The sequence below is a fragment of the Mytilus edulis genome, chromosome 5, assembly GCF_963676685.1.
Source record: "Mytilus edulis chromosome 5, xbMytEdul2.2, whole genome shotgun sequence".
In the NCBI taxonomy this organism is placed as follows: domain Eukaryota; kingdom Metazoa; phylum Mollusca; class Bivalvia; order Mytilida; family Mytilidae; genus Mytilus; species Mytilus edulis.
In genome coordinates, this window is record NC_092348.1 from 70,542,147 (window position 1) to 70,557,993 (window position 15,847).

General features: G+C 32.5%; 3 protein-coding genes across 3 annotated transcripts in view; 2 read left to right on the plus strand and 1 right to left on the minus strand.

The window, feature by feature from the left end:
* Positions 1-15,847, minus strand: part of LOC139524354 (uncharacterized) — a 262,486-nt gene that overhangs the window by 26,941 nt on the left and 219,698 nt on the right. The window lies entirely within an intron of this gene.
* LOC139524351 (synaptogenesis protein syg-2-like) overlaps positions 1-15,847 on the plus strand; it is a 124,504-nt gene that overhangs the window by 11,789 nt on the left and 96,868 nt on the right. The window lies entirely within an intron of this gene.
* Positions 1,432-5,740, plus strand: LOC139522612 (uncharacterized). The gene is made up of 3 exons (XM_071316078.1): positions 1,432-1,999; positions 4,749-4,866; positions 5,233-5,740. Exons 1-3 carry the CDS (start codon positions 1,561-1,563, stop codon positions 5,738-5,740), a joined length of 1,065 nt encoding a protein of 354 aa, XP_071172179.1. The 5' UTR covers positions 1,432-1,560.

Below are 15,847 nucleotides of genomic sequence, written 5' to 3' on the forward strand. Positions count from 1 at the left end.
ACGTATATGTCAATAAACATGATATTAAAATATGAAGATGTGGCATAATTTCAAATGAGATGTCTGTTTATTACAAGCTATAGCTACTGGTAGAAAAAGCTCCAGTAAAATTAAATTTCATCAATGAGGGAGAGGACTTGTTATCCGAAAGACAGAGAAAACACAAAATCCTTCAACATGATTTTTTTTTATATCAATGTCACTGTTTAGGAACTTTTCAATATTCCCAACTATAGCATCCGACAAACGAACGAAACAGTTGTTTGTTTTTTTTAGTGAGAACAACATTTTTATTAAACCACATTTATATCTTCAATATAAAAATAAGGAGATGTGATATGATTGTTAAAAAAATGAATAGATTTAAGCAATCATAGTCGGCTATAAAAGGTCCCGACATGAAAAATAAGAATCAATACCTTTCGAATCTAACTGACGGCCTAATTCATAATAAAACAATTTACGAAAAACATATATGACAGAAATGAACCAACGACAACCACTGAACTACGAGCTCTTGACTTGAAACAGGTATATAAAGAATTTGGCAGGGTTAAAAATGTCTTTGTGCGCTCATTTCTCCCCAAAACTAGCACAGCACATGACCAAAATATAAAAAAAATCTGATGAATAATCGGATCCTCATACTATCATTGACGATATCAGACCAGGTGGTGCAAAAGGGGGATCAAAAACCACGGAACACCCTGAAAAAAAATCGGAAAAAAATGGGGTTTCAACCACCAAAACTCTCTCTCCCCGCATACCGGATCCGCTAATGCAGGCTGCATTCATTCAAATAAAAGCTTCAAACATCAATAACACTTTTGAGTGTGTAATTTAGGTTTAAACAAGAATGTGTCCATAGTACACGGATGCCCCACTCCCACTATCATTTTCTATGTTCAGTGGACCGTGGAATTGGGGTCAAAACTTAAAAGACCAGTGGCAAATAAGTTGATTCGGAAATGGATGTGAACTGTAAATTTTTGATTAAAAATGATTAATTAATGAAGAATCAGAAAAACAATTTAGTGAACTGGTAAATGGACAATTGGTCTCACTTCATTTAACAGTGAGCACATATCTGGTGAAGGTTTAGTTGCTCTGCTTTCTAAATTAAATTAAACACGTTTTTTATTGGTCAAGCAGTACAGTAATTTATATTGGATAAAAATTTCAATTTAAAAGTAGAACTCACTATTGATTTTCACTTTTCAGAAACACCAGAAAACAGGTAGTCAACATTTTTAATAATTTAGAATTTTTATGTTTAAATATGTCTTAGTTTGTCGTTGAAACTTCTATCAGCGTAGCCAATTTGTTAAAGAACATTGTGTTTCGTCGTTTGTTCTTTTTTCAAAAAGTTATTCTTGATTTGATTTGAGCTTTTCGTCGTTTGTTCATTTCTTCAGAAAGAATCATCGTTTATGTAACGAATTATATATAGTATTTATTCAACTTGAGCATTTCGTCGTTTGTTCAATTTTTATCAACGCTTGTCGTCGTCGTTGAGAATTGTACAGCTTTTGTTACTTGTATTTAATATTTTCGTTAGTTATGGATCGTCCTAAGAGAAAAGTGGCGATAATAGACTATAAAAAATTTAATAATTTTGGAACTTCTGGTATAGATGACATGGCTTATGAGTATGTATTTCAGAAAATGGCCGATAATAACTCAGATCGGGATGAATTAGAACTGCATGCAGAGGAAGATGACATGCTTGATCTTATGTCAGATGATGAGAATAACAAGATAAATGAAGCCGCAGCATTGATCTTCACCACGCCCCTCAAGAAAAATAGCAAAGAGAGTGAAGAGTTGAAACCTCGGGAGTCCGATGAAGAGCTGGAATTAAGAGTCAAGCTATTAGAAGAAAAGAAACAAAGACTCAAGAGGGAGCAGCTCAACCAACGTATCAAAGAATTGGAGGCGGAAGTGGATGGGCTGTCAAAATCAGAAGAAAAGCCCAAAAAGAAATCAAAGAAATCAAAGGGTGAGATCACTTTAACAAATTTAAGAGCTAATGATAAATTAAATAAAGAGGTTAATGATGAATTGAAGAGGTTAGGTTTGGATTTTGACACTAAATTTAGTGGAAAGTCCGATCTCGCTGAAACTTCAAAAGAGAAAAACATGAAAGTTAAAAGCGAAAAAGTAACAAATGAACAAGAGTTATTGCAGCAATTAAAAAAGATGAATTTAGCTAAGGGTTCTATTTCTAAAACTACTCAACATAAGAAAAAACATTTGGATTCTAAATCTCATGATCAGAAGGTAGTACAGTTGCCTGAATCTGTATTGAGAGGGAACAGTAGTACCGAGTCTGAATCTGAAACAAGTTCAAATTCCAGCTCTGAGGATTCATCTGATTATGAATTGTCAGCGAAATTATCATCAAGGAAAAAGAGTAAAAAGTTAAAGTCAGGACTTAAAATAAAATCTGCAGATAAAGTTATAAATCCACAGTCTTTTCCACATAATTTTTTACAATATGAATATGTGAGTAAGGATTTGGAGTTTAAGCAATTGAATTTTAAAATGCTTGTTGCAGGTGAACTTGAAATTATAAATAATTTCTGCAAAAATAAATTGGAAAAAGAAGGACGTTTAAAATTATTACAGAAAATCGCATACTTTAGCTCCATTTATAACTGGGCATCGGTTTTAGAATTTTACGCCGCTTGGTTAAGATTAATTGAATTAGGTAGAAAAACATGGTCTGATGACTCACAGATTTTGGAAAATGTTATGTTAAGTGGACAAAGTTTGCCAAAAGAAGTGAGGCAAGCCAATTTTAGATCAGTGTCCAAAAACCAGAATGGTAAAGAGCAAATTTGGTTTTGTGTTAAGTATCAACGCAATAAATGTGAGCACAGCAACTCAACTCACACTACAGTTATTAGAGGTATAACTAGAACCGTGCATCACATATGTGCTTCATGTTGGCAAAAAGAACATATCCAAAAAACACACCCGGAGTGTTCAGACAATTGCCCAAATAAAAAAGCCTGACTACTAAACGCATGTTTACATAAGAAAGATCATTGTAAATTGTGTATTGCAGTTTTTGAAGTTATTTTACCAGAACAAAATTTTCTTTTGAATTTGCACAATTCCTTCATTGGCGTTCCAGGATATAATTTTGATTTATTTAAAGTTCCAGTTTATTCTAAATTATGTATTAAGTTTTGGAGACAAGAATTATTTGATTATAACGATCAAAAAATCTGTGATATGTTAGAATTTGGTTGGCCTTTAGGTTTTGATAGAAAATTTGAAGAATTTGGAAACAGTAAAATTGTCAAAAATCATACTGGGGCAAGAAATTTTGCCAAAGAGATTGATAAATATATTAAAAAAGAGGTAGGCTATGGTGCTGTACTAGGTCCGTTTGCATCAAACCCATTTAATGATCTTTTGGTAATATCTCCTTTGAATTCTGTGCCAAAAGCAAACTCGGAAGAAAGGAGAGTTATCATGGATTTGAGTTTTCCGAAGGGTAAATCTGTCAATGATGGAATTGATAAAAATGTTTATTTAGGTAAACATATAGAACTACATTATCCTAATGTGGATAATTTTATTGAAATTATTAAAGAAAAAGGGAAATTCTGTAAAATTTTTAAAAGGGACTTGCGCAGAGCGTATAGACAAATTCCAGTAGATCCAAAAGATTATAATTTAATTGGTTTTACCTGGAAAGGTCATTTTTTTGTGGATAGAGTTTTACCTATGGGTTTAAAATCTAGTGCTTTTATTTGTCAGTCAGTGACTAATGCTGTCAGATTTATAGCCAAAAAGCATGATATATCTTTGATAAATTATTTAGATGATTTTGCTGGTGCTGAAATTAGTGAAAAAGCAGATATTTCATATACAAAATTGAAATGGGTTTTAGATAGCTGTGGTTTGGAAGAATCTGTAGAGAAAGCTAGTAGTCCTTCTTGCAGAATGAGTTTTTTAGGTGTCTGGTTTGATACGGAGAAAATGACTATGGAAGTCACTCCTGATAGATTATTGGAGATTTTCGACTTAGTTTCATTTTGGTTAAACAAAGACACAGCATCTTTAAAAGAAGTACAGTCCTTAATAGGAAAACTGAATTTTATTGCTAGTTGTGTTCGACCAGGTCGTATTTTTATATCAAGAATTTTAAATTTTCTTAGGGAGTTTAAAAATGAGGATTGTATTTTAGAGGTTTCCGTGGAATTGAAGCATGATCTTCTCTGGTGGTCAGAATTCTTGGAGATATATAATGGTGTTTCACTGTTAAATCTTCAAGAGTGGACAGAACCAGACGAGTATATGGCTTCAGATGCATGTTTGGTAGGTTGTGGAGGAGTTTCGAATGGACAGTTTTTTCACTGTGTGTTTCCAGATTTCATTGTACAGCAAAGCTTACATATAAATGCTTTGGAATTATTGTCAGTTATTGTGTGTTTGAAATTGTGGGGACAGAGAGGCAGAAAGATATGTATTCAGTGTGACAATATGGTTTCAGTCCAAGTTATCAATCAAGGGAAATCAAGGAGTCGTTTTTTACAAGCTTGTCTTAGAGAAATATGTTTTATTTGTGCAATTAAAGAATGTGAATTAAGAGCTATTCATATAGACGGTATTGAGAATAGGTTACCAGATATGTTGTCCAGATGGAGTTTGTCAGATAGTTACTCTGTGCAGTTTTATGAAGCAATTGAAGGTAGAAATTTTCAACATGTTAATGTAGATTCAAATTTTTTCAGATTCTGTCACAATTGGTGAACTTAGTTTATCTGTAGATCTTCACATGCTTAAAACACAAGCACAAGAATCTTTGAAATCTGCACACGCTTCAGGAACTAGAAAAAATTTAAAGATACAGTGGAAAGCCTTTTTCCTGTTTTGTCATTTTTATAATTTAAAGACATTGCCTTGCGAGTTAAATACACTTTGCTTGTTTGCACAATTTTTAAGTAGATCATTCAAAAGTGTAGACTCAATCAGAAATTATCTGAATGGAGTTAAGGTGTTACATCTACTTTTTGATCTACCTTTTATTCATTTTGAGTCATTCTATTTTAGATTGTTTATGAAGGGATTAAAACGATGCAATCCTCACACAGTTCGGGCAGCTCTTCCAATCACACCTAGTATTTTATTAAAAATAAGGGAGGAATTAAATTTTGATGATATCAATAGTTACACTTATTGGTGCATTTTTCTTTTTGCTTTCTATTTGATTTGTAGAAAATCCAATTTGGTTGGGACAGTAGATGATAGCTCTAAATGTTTGCATAGAGAAAATATTTCAGTTTTTGAAGATTATTTACTAGTTCAGTTTCGTTGGTCTAAGACTATACAATTTGGGGAGAGAGTTTTAGAAATACCAATTGTTAAAAATTTATCCTCTCCGTTGTGTGCTTTTAGTGCATTTAAGGCCATGTGCGCAAAATTTCCTGCTTTAGCATCTTCCCCAGCTTTTCTTGTTTTATCTGGTAGAAAAACTAAGCCAGTGTCCTACAATATGTTACAGAATTTTTTGAAAAACATTGTGGAGAAAATTGGGTTAGATCCAACACAATATTCTTCTCATAGCTTCAGAAGAGGAGGTGCAACTTGGGCATTCCAATGTGGTGTATCTTCTGAACTCATTCAATTACAAGGGGATTGGAAGAGTGACGCCTATAAATTGTATCTTAGATATGGTTTAAATGATAAGATGCAAGTCTCGTCAAAAATGATGTGTCGACTGTGATATATGTTTTTTATTTGGTGTTATAATTTTATTAGTTAATAATTTAAATTATATTGTAGGTTTGAAGGCATGGGGTAAACCCAGTCTAGTTATTTCAGATTCAATTTTAAAGTATCTTCCAGAGATGAGGAATACGCAACTTCATGCCTTTGGGGGCCTGAGTTGTGAAATGCTTTTAAGGAAATTAAAAAACAGGGTATTCACCTGGTACCATTTTAATAATATAATTGTACATGTTGGTACAAATGATGTATTTAATATAAATGCTAATTTATTTGAAAAATACATTCGTGATATTATACATGAATTGAGAATTTGTAATCCAGATTGTGTTATTATTTTATCTTCTGTATTACCCAGACCATGTGATTTTGATCAGTCTGAATTGTTCGTCATTAATTTTAACAATGTACTAAAACAGTTGGCTTCCTCTCTAACTGATGTCAAATACATGCAATGTGAGAAGACTTTTTATAGTAGAGTGAGAAAGCCAATTAACACTTTGTTTACAGTTGACAAATTACATTTGTCCACCACTGGTCTTAATAAGGTTTTTAGCTTTATAGCTAATACTCTTGCACATGTTTAAATCCTTTAAGGTAGAATGAATTTTATTTGTGTTTGAAACTTGATTAAGAATTTAAAATTCAAATTTACTGGTAAATTGCAGCTTAATTTTAGGAGAAGGTTTACTCTTAATCTCCGCACGAGAGAGAGTAGACTTTTGATACTGTTTTTTCTATTATTCTAGAAGGTTTACACTGTTGACTCTATCATGCATCCTTGTTAGTACAATGATTAGTACACCTGTCCTTGTGATTGGGGATCGAGGTTCGAGTCCTCGACTTGGATTATAGAAGATGGTGTAGACTCACTCTCTTATTATTTTAGAATTATTATAAAAGTTGCAATTTGCAGTTTCTGTGATTTGGTTATTTTTTTGGCGGACCTTCGGTTTGGCGGGTATGAAATTTATATTTCATTTGTATTTCATAGAATTTTTAATTTGTTATGCTTCATTCTTTAAATTTATGAAGATACTACTTAGTAGTTCTTTAATTCAGTTATTTGTCAGTTATAATCTATGATCACTTTGTATTTCATTTGTATTATATTCTTGACATATGTATATATATGATTATGACTACCTGCTAAGCCTAAATAAAAGTTTTTATTTAAACGGTATTTTCTTCTGAATTAATTTGTAAATTTTTGATTAAAAATGATTAATTAATGAAGAATCAGAAAAACAATTTAGTGAACTGGTAAATGGACAATTGGTCTCACTTCATTTAACACTGAGCACATATCTGGTGAAGGTTTAGTTGCTCTGCTTTCTAAATTAAATTAAACACGTTTTTTATTGGTCAAGCAGTACAGTAATTTATATTGGATAAAAATTTCAATTTAAAAGTAGAACTCACTATTGATTTTCACTTTTCAGAAACACCAGAAAACAGGTAGTCAACATTTTTAATAATTTAGAATTTTTATGTTTAAATATGTCTTAGTTTGTCGTTGAAACTTCTATCAGCGTAGCCAATTTGTTAAAGAACATTGTGTTTCGTCGTTTGTTCTTTTTTCAAAACCCTCCCTCCCATTCCCTTAAGGTGGAATATGTTTGTACGAGGCGGGTATGAAACTTATATTTCATTTGTATTTCATAGAATTTTTAATTTGTTATGCTTCATTCTTTAAATTTATGAAGATACTACTTAGTAGTTCTTTAATTCAGTTATTTGTCAGTTATAATCTATGATCACTTTGTATTTCATTTGTATTATATTCTTGACATATGTATATATATGATTATGACTACCTGCTAAGCCTAAATAAAAGTTTTTATTTAAACGGTATTTTCTTCTGAATTAATTGTGTAAAAAGTCGGACATTTAGACTTGTTTCTTATATTATTCAAATACATGTATTTCTACAAAGAACTTTTATTAATAATTGTTATAAATATCTATTTTATTCAAACATCGTTTCTTCCTTAAATATACACGGTGAAACTAATGTTTTAAATGGCTAGTTTTGTGTACACTTAATCTACACAAGGCTTACATCGAGTATCGACTGCATGTAGACAAAACGTGATTTACTCTACATGTAAACATTGAGTTTTATCAATTGGAACGTAATTTTGTTTTGTTTACGTTTAAGTTACACTTAAACAACACCGAGTTTACGTAAATGTGAACACGGCCTTATATTTTGATGTTGTGTTTCTGTTGTGTCGTTGTTCCCCTCTTATATTTAATGCGTTTCCCTTAGTTTTAGTTTGTAACCCAGATTTTGTTTTATCGATTTATGAGTTTCGAACAGCGGTATACTACTGTTGCCTTTATTTATTCATCCAGGCTTCATGTTACAGTAGTTATTAGTCGTCGAAGTATTCAACCAGCTTTCAACGACAATATACACAGGCTCTTCAACTGATCGACTTAACCCTAAACAAAACTGTTAATGGAACATTGACAAGAAATAATCCACCATTGAATCAATTAACAGCCTAAACGTTGCCACGTTGACAAACAAAATCTAGAATGACTGATACAGTGCTTTTTGTCCGAAATTTGACTTTTGTCTACTTTGCTTTTTGTCCGTTCCTTTTTGTCCGTTTTGCTATTTTTCCCTTTTTGTCCACTACTTTTGCCTTTTGTCCGTTTTGCATTTTGTCCGATAATTTTGTTTTTTGTCCGCTTGCTTTTTTGGCTCACCTTGCCCAGCCTAGAAGTGTGTTTCCCTTTCGCCAAAGGTGCTTTATATTAATTTCAATATTTTTTTATTTCAAGTTGTGTTACTTTTTAATTGGTGCATAATTTTTACGAATTTTACTTTTTATAGAGAATTGTGTAGAGATTATCAGATTTAGTTTGGAACCCCTTATCATAAGAAGATCAGACGGAGAAATTTTAAATTTTACTTCCTTGTAAGATCTTGTAGATTACACTTAACGGTATCCAAAAAAAAAAAAGGACTTGCATATACTAGGTTAAACTTTTAAGCTAAAGTGAATGAATTTTCAAATATATTTAACATTAATCTCATAAATTCGTTATACGGTTAACTACTGACCCCCTACGGATCCATAGAAGGTGAAAAAAATTCATAGGGGACTCGGCCTCCGGCCTCACCCCCTATGGATCCGTAGGGGGTCAGTAGCGAACCATATAACTTATAATAGTGTCTCTTTAATGGCATATAATACAGTTTCGATCTCATGATGTTTTTTTTTAATCTATACATGTAAACATCGTATAGCGGAAAGTTTGACTTCATTTGGGCTAAATTCAAAAGACATCAGAAATATCACGTCATTGCAATGGTTTCGTGTAAAACTGTTGTGGTATATTTGTAGTATATTTGTCCAGTAAAGCCAATAATCAAATGTGAAATCATTATAAACCAGTTCTCGCTGTGCTTTAAACAGTGAGTAAACTCCTTATCACAGAAAATAGCTCGCTCAAGCCTTGGAATAATCTATATTTAATGCTTACGGCATTTTTTAAATTTGCAACCACGAGCTCGTTAGTTTATGCAATACTCGAAACAATACTTGTATCTACATATTTTCAAAGTTTTTTTTTTCTTCAAGGGCAATAACTTAGGCAACAAATCGCCAGTCTGAAACGAATACAAACATAAGTTAAACAACTCAAATAAGTTAACAAAATTATGCCTCGATAAAAAACAAGATGTAAAATTGACATTTCAAAGCAATTATTTCAAGTACCTCAACTTTGGCAAAAATTTCTAAATCTGAACGAAATTGAAAGATGCTATGCATTTTCTCCGGATAAAACCATACATAATGTTTCAAGCTTACAGATGGATAAGGAAAATGGAAAATCTACGGTTTAAAGCAGAAGTGTTCCATCTAAAGAGGGAGGCGAAGGATACCAAGGGGGCATTGAAACTCAGATGTCGAAAATGAACGGACAACGCCGTGGCTAGAAAGAAAAAGACAAACACACAAACATACAAGCAATTAAAGTACACAAAACATAACATACTGAGCAAAACTAGGGCTGATTTCAAGTGCCCAGGAAGGGTAGTATGAATAACCTCGCTACATTCTGTATGATTGTATGTCCCAAACCAGGAGCCTGTAACTTAGTTGTTGGTGTTTGTTGCTTTTGTTTTCGTAAATTATTTTGTACAATAATTACAATAATTAGGTCGTTAGTTTTTCGTTTGCATTGTTTTAAATTTTTGATTTCGGGTATTTTATATTCTCTATTATTAACTTGCTGTCGTTTATACAAAAGCCGTTAGGTATTCATTACATTCGTACGAAACTTTATTCATTACCCCTTTCAAAACTTCACTAATATTCTCTGTTCAATTGATGTTTTGAAACCACTGTTACAAACCCTCATTTAAACCAATTTAAACTTACAGCTATAATTTCGGATATTGCATGTCACAGACTTTTCAAACCAATCCGCATTGGAAAAGATGAAATAGAGAAAAGATCTTTTCTTACTCTTTCCTTTGCCAACACAGGTCTCGATGGGGTCAAATTAGGCAATATCCTTCATCATAAATTAGTTCAATCGAAAATACCTCCTTATTTTAAAGATCAGTCTGAACCAATCATTTCTTACACCTATACCAAACCTATTGCAACTAAAATATTCAATTACAAACACGTTTTGCAGGATCTCAATATTTACGACTTCAAGTCTAAACCTCCTGATTGCACTTGTGCTAGTTCCCAATTCACATATACTCCAGCTGGCCATGTTAATACCAGCGACCTCAACATTGCCAATAACACTTCTTTGTGAAATTTGTTATCGAAAGGTCCGAAATATCGTGAGCCTTACTCCTTCAATTGGAAATACAACTTCAAAGTTTTGATGGATTCAGTCTAGGATTATGCCAGGCAATGACACTCTTTCCGAATGGATTTAGGCAGTGAGGTCGTTGATACAAATCAGAATTACGAACTTGAATGGGTCTATCAATGCCCATGTTACGTCAATCTAAAAAGACCCAAATGTTTCAAAACACTTATCCTACCTCCATGACAAATATGGTGTTATCCCCGCAGATAAAACCTAAATATATATCGTTTTTGTGCTCAAAACTATTTACATTAACTGCTTGATAAACGAATTAGGTATTGGCAATTAACTTGAAAACTGAACATATACCCTCACGACACTTACCAAAGAAGAAATCCTGGATAATCATAGGTCTGTTCTATGTTCCTTTGGAATTTCAACCAAAGATGAAGAACTGGATCTTCCATCACTGTATTGGATACTTAAGCTACATAAGTGTCATTACAAACAACGATATATTGCTGGGTATTCCAAATGCTCCACGAAACCTCTTTCTAAATAATTAACATATGTTATCTTGAAACTGCCTTTTCTAGAGGTGGCGTGAATCAGATGTGGATACTAAAAAATTCAAAGATCTTTTAGAGTACATACAATTCAACTTTCTTTCATTTAGTAATAGTATTAAAACATTTGACTTTTCTACACTTTACACAAGTATTCCACATTCCAAACTAAAAGACAAATTATAAGAGTTGGTATTGCTTTGTTTCATATAAAAGAATGGCCAACGTAGATACAAGTATCTTGTTTTAGGGAGGGATAAATCCTACGTTGTAAATGATCACTCTGATTCAAACAAAAAAATCTCTGAAACTGACATCTGACAACCGATCCTTGATTTCTTTATTGACAACATATTTGTTAAGTTCGGAGGACGTGTGTTTCAACAGACTATCGGCATTCCAATGGAAACCAATTGTGGCCCTCTTCTTGTCACTTTAACAAACTGTGACTTGGACGAGATAGTTGTCTCATTATCACTCATTCCACATCTTTTTATATCTATTCTAACGACTTCGATTTTAAGGTTTATGTATGGAACACAACAGCTGTCTTATGTAGAACTCTGATATTACTTTATGTTGTTTTATTATTACTAAATTATATTTTGTCCTATAAAGAATAGACAAATCATCATTACGTAATAACAAAACCACATCATGTAATGAAACAACTACATTACGTTAAGTCACATACACATCAAGTAATGTTAAAACCACATTGACTAATGACACAACCATATCAAATAATGGTGAAACCACATCGAGTAATGACAAAACCATATTGAGTAATGACAAAACTATATCAAGTCAATACGAAACCATATCGTGTAATATTGAAATATCATTAAGTAATGACTATTCAATATTAAGTTTTATCATATGTTTAGTAGTAAATACAGTAGTTTTGCATATGTGATAAATAGCCTGCTGTTTAATCCATATCGCGCAACTTTGATGCGCACCCTTTATCGCATACCCTTTATCGCATACCTTTATCACACCCCTACCCTTTATCACACCCCTACTTTTTTTTTTTTTTTTTTTTTTTTTTTTTACATAACAGTCAGTTTTGGTTTTTTTTTTGCTTAAGAAAATTTTTCCTCAAAATAGGTAAATTTTTTGAATGACGTCATTGTTTGGTATGTGACGTCACGAACGTCGAGTTTTCACAGTGTATGTGACGTCACGAACGTCAAGTTTTCATATCTTTTGGCACACTAAATGCAACTATGAAAAATACAAAACACACAAATTAATACAATTATAAACAAAATATTTTTAAAACAACAGCACACAAATTGTAAGGTAACCCAGGTGCTTCGGATAAGTAATTGAGCAGTTCTTTTAAGGCCTTTGAAACAAGACAAAAGTAGAACTGAAGGTAACCAAGTGCTATGGATCAGAAAACAGTTCATATAATATAATACTCTTCTGTTGAAATATATGATAAAGCGTATAATACATGGCAAAATCCGTATCACATGCCGTATCACCCTCGACCAATATCATCCCTCGGGCCTAAAGGCCCTTGGGCTGATATTGATGTCTCGGGATGATACGACATATGATACGGATTTTGCCATGTATTATTCTCTATATATTAAAACATCATTACGTAATATCAAAGCCATATTAAGTTAAGACAACATATCATTAAGTAATAATAAAACAACATTAAGTAATATTAGTGTTCCACATAAGACAGTTGTGGCGTTCCATATTGATACATTATACATTATTTTCACTTTTTTAATTCTGCTCCGCGTTGTATTTCGTACGTTGTGATGTAGTCTCAATCATCAAAGAGATTTGCTCTTTTGTAGAAACTGGTTTCATAGGCAATCTTACCGACTATTCTAAGTTCCATTTTTTTTTTAATTCGACCGTCACTGATGCAAATTTTGTAGGGATAAGCGACTTGTCTAATGTTAACATCCAACTGATCGTGATGGTCTTTTAAAAGCTGAAGACATTCACACCATAATATTTGAAATAATTAAAAAAAAAAAAAAAAAAGTTCATACATCGATAAACATATGATCAAGTTGAAGTGACCAATAGAGATGGTCATCTTTTTGGGAAATGTAAATAGTGTCACTAAGATGACACTATATTTGACTTGGATACCTCCATAAGGGGCTTCAATAATGGTACATGTTTCAGGAATGGATCCATTATTTTGAAAATCTGGGGGCCTAGTAAGACAATGCAAGGACCAATGCCTGTGGAAAGGATACGCATTTATTATACACTAGCATGAAGCTCTGCATCGGATCGGCGGCCCCCTAATTCCGCTTCTGTTTTTAAAAAGCGACTTAAAGGAAACGGAATATATTTATATCAAAGAATAGTATTTATTATTCACGCATTTTTTAGTCATCGTACGATAATCGACTTTGAGCAAAATAAAAGTACGCTACAGAGGGTTGGTGTAACGTTTTCTGCACGACGAATTTTACCATTATGGTCATATACCAATGTTATTCTACAAAAAACAGGACAATGTAAATCGCTGAATTTAGAGTAAAGCATTTACCTAAATTTTGAATATTTGAAAGTCAAGTAAATAAAATCAAAAAATTGAAGAGGTATTTTGCCAGAAAGAAAGTTAAACCTATCAAAATTCATCTTAGGGTTACTTTTCCCGAGGGAGTTGAAACCTAAGTTTTAAATTCAGATGACACTTGAAAATGAGGGTATGTTGGATAGGGACAAAAATGTTTTCTTGTAACAAACCAACGAGTTACTGTATGGACTCTTAACGTGTAGAGAAGTGGCACTCTGTATAGATGCCTCACTTTAACCTGACCTCGCTACGTACTTTTACTTTGCCAAAATTTGATTATCGTGCGATAACTTAAACATGCACAAAATACAAAAAACGAAACTATCCCTTAATACAAAAAGAAATCCAGTTTCCTTTAATGTATTATTTAAAATCAGTGGCGGATTTATGACTAATTATGGAGCTACATATATGATAAATGCATATACCTTTTGCAACCATCAGTCCGTTGTCTAAAGAAGCAACTATTTAAAAGGGGAAGGGGTATGGTAATTTGTCGAAGTGAGAAATTTCTTTTCATGTTAAGCGCGAACAATTTTATTGGAAGTTTTTTAATGCTATCAATCAAATTATTTCGTTCAAAATTTAACACATTAAAGTTATGGAAAAAATCTGGATTCAGAACTTCAGTAAAAATCTTAACTTCAGAAAAAACAACATACTCCCACCCTCTTTGAAGTTAAATGATCGTATCCTGAATAGGCCCCACCTTTTCAAATTATTTGCTTAAAACCTGAAAAGTGTACAATTATTAAAGCCCCCCTTGAAAGAATCAAAGTCAAATTTAGTATCACCTCAGTGACAATATTTCTATTTCCGATTCCCAAACAAATAACCATTTGTCGTTGATATATATTTTTTTTAAGATGTCAATTTTCAAAACTACACATGATAGATGGGCGCTTAATCACAGCGGCAACTATTACATAAATATGCAGGCTGAACATAATGTTTATAGTATACGTTTATATGATATGAATGAATTGAGCTTATACAAAACTAGTACGATGAGTTGGATTTTATTTACTTTATTTTGCCTTTTTGATGTTATATGACTTTATGTGTTCAGAATTACTTCCGTATCAATGCTTTGAACTGAGATGAATCATTAAGGGCAATACTATGGATTCATTATTAATTCGTTGGATACACATTTTCTTGGATTTCGTGGGTACAGGTGAACATCGAAATTAAATGTTCAACGAATGACAATTTTTTGTATATGCTTGGCTAAACCAAGAAGTTAAATATCCACGAACATGCAAGTTTTCCTTAATCCACGAAAATTGATACCAACGAAAATAAATGTATCTACAGTAAATGATCGTTAAGCAATCGATAAAAAATGAAAACTTTAACGTTAAAAATTGCATTTATCTGAAGCAGATTTTCTGGATCTAACTTCATCAGGAACACTCAAAAGCCGAATATTAGAAGGCCAACAATTTAAAATTGATTTAACCATAATGAGTGACACAAGATCATGATCGCAAAAAGGACAATGCGCGATACCAACATTGTCAACTTTATTTGAAAGGTTTTTATTACAAAGCATATAGTCTATTCTAGAAATTTATTTTTTAATCATTTGATGTTAATAAGCAAAACACATTATCGTTCTAAATGTTTGTATGATACTGGCGGATGAACCCTGGTCATCAATTCTTACAGGGCCGTTACTACATTGAGGTAAATGAGACAAACGCCTCATGTTGGAAATTTCAAAATTGTCTTATTGTTAAATTGTTTGACGGTAAGTGTCTTGCAAGTAGCAAGTTCTGTTTCTTTTATGACGTCGCCCCTGTTTTTCGGGATATATATTTCTATTTTTTTTTTAATTTTCAGTGTTGATTGTCTATTGTTTTCGTTATGCTCTCTAATATCAGTTCCTGAGATTATCTTTCGTCCATTGGTTGATTGCCCTTCTATATGAATATTCTCCTCGTGTTGAATTTCATTTGTTAATTATACATTTCGTTCCGAGTTTTATTATATATAAAGACCTTTTATTTTCATTTAAAACTGCTCACGCCTTTTTGTCTGTGGCGACGTTAAAGGAACACCAATCGAGAAATCGATCTTAAGACTATGGCTTCAGTTGTCTTATATTCCATATTGTAAAAGTTATGTTTCTACTTTACGTGGAATAGATCTACGAAGACTAATGAATGGGCATGTGTGG

Coding starts and splice junctions, on each gene's coding strand:
- LOC139522612 (XM_071316078.1), top strand. CDS start 1,561: ATGGATCGTCCTAAGAGAAAAGTGGCGATAATAGACTATAAAAAATTT. Junction 2,000..4,748: donor GAAATCAAAGAAATCAAAGG/GTGAGATCACTT, acceptor AAATTTTTTCAG/ATTCTGTCACAATTGGTGAA. Junction 4,867..5,232: donor AGAAAAAATTTAAAGATACA/GTGGAAAGCCTT, acceptor TTTGATTTGTAG/AAAATCCAATTTGGTTGGGA.